This window comes from Orycteropus afer, unplaced genomic scaffold (genome assembly GCF_000298275.1).
Source record: "Orycteropus afer afer isolate SDZICR_OR568_19922 unplaced genomic scaffold, OryAfe1.0 scaffold00018, whole genome shotgun sequence".
In the NCBI taxonomy this organism is placed as follows: domain Eukaryota; kingdom Metazoa; phylum Chordata; class Mammalia; order Tubulidentata; family Orycteropodidae; genus Orycteropus; species Orycteropus afer.
This window is the reverse complement of record NW_006921605.1, coordinates 8,132,325-8,136,770: the sequence shown is the minus strand read 5'-3', so window position 1 is coordinate 8,136,770 and position 4,446 is coordinate 8,132,325. Positions and strand designations below refer to the sequence as shown.

The following is a 4,446-nucleotide window of genomic DNA, read 5'->3' as shown; positions in this document are numbered from 1 at the left end:
GGCTGTCCCTGAGCCTCACCACAGCCTGTGGGCCCTGGGGTTTGGAACATCCTTTCGGGCAGTTTAGAATGTGTCTGTTTGAAAGTGGGGTGCCCTGTGAGAGGAAGCATTCTCCCTTCTGACCAGTGAGCCCAGTCAAGATTATCTCACAGGTGGTACCTGTCCCTCCGTCCCCCAGAGAGTGAGGCGTTATTTATTACTCCATGTGGGGACCCATTCGGTTAGGACCACATACCCAGCAGGTACCTCTCCTTGATCGGCAAGGAAACACCTCCCACCCCCATTCTTTGGGGGAGACCCATGCACAGGTTGAAGGCCCACCATCTCTCAGTGGCTGGAGAACAGAGGAAGGAGGAAACCCCAGGGACAGCATCCTCAGGATAGGAAAACGAGGCCCCAGGTCGTAAGGATGTCAGGGGCAGCCCCTCGGGTCCCCAGCTCCATGCTCTACATCTCCTCTTGCAGGACGGCACTGACTGAGGTGCAGACAGCTCTGTCGCAGTGCCAAGGCACCGAGTTGCAATGCCCAAGGGAGCCGTGGGGTTACTTTGGGCCCATGGCTGCTGAAGCCTGAGAAGCAGACAGCACTCTCCCCTGGGGCTCTCCCCTGGGCACGGGCTCCTGGGAAATTTCAAACTCAGACACAGGCTGACCCCTGGTAGCCTGCTGCCTGCTGACCTGGGTGGCAGCCTTGAATCACTGAGCTGTGGGGGCCCGGCCTTCTAACCCCGGGGGTCTGGCCTTCTTTCCTAGGTGGCTCTGCGGATCAGACCCATCAGCGTGGCGGAGCTGGAGGAAGGCGCCACCCTCATCGCCCATAAAGTGGATGAGCAGGTACACAGAGTGTGACCAGAAGCTGCCAGGGAGGCAGGGGTCTGTTCAGGTCTCAGAGCTCACCTGGTAGGAGCAGGAAGGGTCCCCGTGGCTGGCAGCACCGTCCTTTCTCTACCTGCTGAGCGCTTAGCTATGTCAAGGAAGCCTGGGCTTTTCTTCCAGGAAGCCTTGCTAGATTGAGCCAAGGAGACCTGAGTGCTTCCCTGGCCCTAGTCACAAGCCTTCTGTGTGCCTGAGACCTAACTTTCCCATCTTAATGTGTCTGCTACCTACGGAGCATGCATTTATATCGTCTAGAGCACTGGTGGTACGGTGGTTAAAACTTTCAGCTGCTAACCAAAGGGTTGGCGGTTCGAACCCACAAGCTGCTTCACGGAAGAACAATGAGGCAGTCTGCTTTCGTAAAGATTGACAGCCTTGGAAGCCCTGTGGGGCAGTTCTCTTCTGTCCTATAGGGTCTCTGTGAGTCAGCATTGACTCGAGAGCAGTGGGTTTTGCTGGGTAGACTAAAGCAAGGTCCCTAAGTGCTGCAAACAATTTGCGCTCAGCTACTAATTGAAAGGCTGACGGTCTGAGTCCACCCAGTGGTGCCATGGAAGGAAGGCCTGGGGCCTCCGTAAAGATTACAGCCAGGAAAACCCTATGGAGCCGTTCGTTCTGTAACACGTGGGGTCTCCATGAGTCACAATGAACTTGACGGCAGGGGGTTTGCTTTGGTTTGGTTTGAGCTAAAGCTCACCTCCAGGGTGTCCAGGCTTGGCAGAGTCCTTAGGTGTCTGTTTACTCCCTTGGTCCTCATGGTACCGTAATGGGACAGGCAGGGAAATTGTCTCCCCATCTACACACGAAGCAATAAATATTTATTAGGTATCCACAAGCTGCTGGGTGCTGTGGAGATGACAGTGAACAAAAAGGCCCTGTCCTACCCCGGGTCTCCTTGCAGTCAGGTGTGTAGGGAGAAAACCTAAAACCAAACCAACTGCCATCAAGTCGGTTCCAACTCATAGCAACTCTTTAGGACAGAGTAGAACTGCCCCATAGGGTTTCCATGGCTGTAAATCTTCACAGAAGCAGACAGCGTCATCTTTCCCCCACAGAGCAGCAGGTGGGTTTGAACTGCCAGCCTCTTGGTTAGCAGCCAACTGTTTTAACCACTACGCCCCCAGAGCTCCTTCGTGTGGGGAGAGGAGTTATTAATCAAAGAATAGAGTCTCAAACAAATGATATTGCAGCTAACAGGGTCACAGAGGTCTGCATAGTGTAAGAGAGCAAGGAAGAGGGGCCCTGACCTGGCCTGGAGGTCAGGGGAGACTCTCTTAAATGGTGCTGCTCTGAAACATAAGGAGGGGTCACTAGGGGTATGTGTGTACACGTCTACCAGAGGGACTTGCACGTGCAAAGGCCCTGCGGTGGCAGGGTGCAATTGGGTAATTGAGGAAGGCCAAGGTGGCTCACACAGGAGAGGAAGGGGCAAGAGGCGTGAGATGAGGCTGGAGACTGGCAGGTGCCAAACCACACCCTGTAGACGCTGGCCAGGACACTTGTTTGAGCAGGAAGTTAAGGACTCAGGTGTGGGGTCACGGTGGGCACAGTGGAGCGGGCAGCAGGAGCAGGCTTGGTGCCCAGGGGTGGTACATCGTGGTGGTACAGCCTTTGGGGAGCCTGGCAGCAGCCCTTTGTCTCTGCTCAGTGAGCAGCACTGCCGGCATCTCCCACAGGCAACAGGATGTACTGGTGGCTCCGAGAAGTCAGGGTGACATTACAAAGGACAAGTGGGGACTTCTTGGGCCTGGGCCCAGCAGGCCGGACTCACTGATGCTGAACGACCATGATAAGCAAACGGGAGGTGGACATTGCCACTCCCAATGCCTCATCCCTCTGGGCTCTTCTCAGCAAGTGCCCAGCCCACCTTCTTCCTTTGGCCTCGATGGTGGAGTGGGGCGACCGGTTTTCTCTTCCCTCTTGGAAAAGGGCAGTCTCACCCATAGTCTTCGGGAAAAGCAGGAGATGGTGGGAAGACCCCATCTAAACTGGTTGGGCCCAGCCGGGGCAGCTGGCAGTGAACGCACATCCACTTAAGTAGGGTAGGTTCTGCCATTGCCAGGGGTGTGGCCTTGGGCCCCTTCTCCAGGAGCCTCAGTTGCTCATCTGTAAACAGGGATGATAATCCCTAGTACCTTCTCTACAGGGTCTTCATGGGCTCATGCATACACGGTGCTCCCCGTGGTGCCTGGCACATGTTGTTGGCTGCTGGCAAGTCAGCACTTGACTCATGGTGACCCCATGCACCATGGGGCAAAACGCTGCCCGGTCCATTGTGATATGTAGGGTTCTCCCTGGCTGATTTTCTAGTGGTAGGTCACCAAGCCTGTCTTCCTCATCTGCCTTAGTCTAGAAGCCCCTCTGAAGCCTGGTCAGCATCTTGGTAACACACCAGCCTCCACTGATGGCTACACATGAGCTTGGTTCTCCCACAGGGAAGGCGAGATTCTGCCAACGCACCACTCCTACTCTCCTTCCTGCCACAAAGCGTTAACAAACATTAATAAACGTTAGCTGTTGTCTACCAGCAACAGACGCTCCCCCGAGCTGCAGGATTGGCTGAGGAAAAGGGCCAGCCTGGAAGAGCCAGAGAGCTGTGGGGGAGTGGGGGGGAAGCCTCCTCCAGCCAGGGCCACTCCTGCTCATCCACCTGGTCCCCCAAGGATATCAGGTCTGTAGCCTGGGACAACGGTGTCCCTCTCTCTGCTGCTCATGCTCCGGGCCAGAATGGGGGCTGATCACATTAACTGCTGCTGATAAAAGACCCTTCTAGGGTGCAGCCCATGGTGAGCCCATACTCAGCCAACAGTGAGCTGGCTTTCTGTCCCCGCGAGTGGGGAGAGGCATCCTGGGTCCAGCCGAATCCAGCCGAGCTCCCCCAGGGGCTCAGGTGTGGAACCCGAGCCTGGCAGGCCTAATCGGGCCGCCCATTTGTGAGCAAGGGCTCAGAGAGGGAGTCTGAGCCACGTGGGCTCAGCGTCCCAAACCCGGATTCTGAGTCCAGCAGGGAGAGCCTCAGCTTCCGCCCTGAGCACCTAGGCGTGGGTTCAAATACGGCCTTCCATTGTGGCCTAGCCCAGCCCTCCTGCCCAAAGCTGCAGCCTGGGAGTGGGCACAGCAAATGCCAGGCCGGGCACCTCCTAAAGCCAGCAATCTCTCCATCTGTGGGCAGCCGAGCAGCCCAGCGGGTACCCTCAGCGAGGGAGGCTGGTGCTGCCACAGCCCGCCTGTCAGTGGTTTGGAAAGAGAAGAGGTAGGCTGGGGACTCAGTCACCTGTTGGCCTGAGCCACAGTGAGGGGCCCTAGGACAGCCTTCCTTAGTGCCCTGTATCTTTTCCTGGGGAGGTCTGAACGTGGCAGGTGGTACAACACAGCTTTGCGGAGGGTGGACTGGCCCACAGACGAGGTGCCCTCTGGGGACAAGAGGGCCTGCGGTGCTTGCACTCTGGGGAGCTCGAGTTGGGGTTTGGATGCCTTAGGGGGCCAGTTCAGGTGCTTTGGCAGGCCCATGATCTTAGGGTCCTGTTTAATTTGAGAGCGCTTTACTTGAAGGGCTGACCTATGGGGAGT

General features: G+C 56.7%; 1 protein-coding gene across 1 annotated transcript in view; it reads left to right on the top strand.

Moving 5' to 3' along the window:
- Positions 1-4,446, top strand: part of KIF19 (kinesin family member 19) — a 38,312-nt gene that overhangs the window by 896 nt on the left and 32,970 nt on the right. Inside the window, exon 2 of the mRNA XM_007959884.2 lies at positions 754-834. Coding sequence (XP_007958075.1) covers positions 754-834 — 81 coding nt within the window. The remainder of the gene's footprint in view (positions 1-753; positions 835-4,446) is intronic.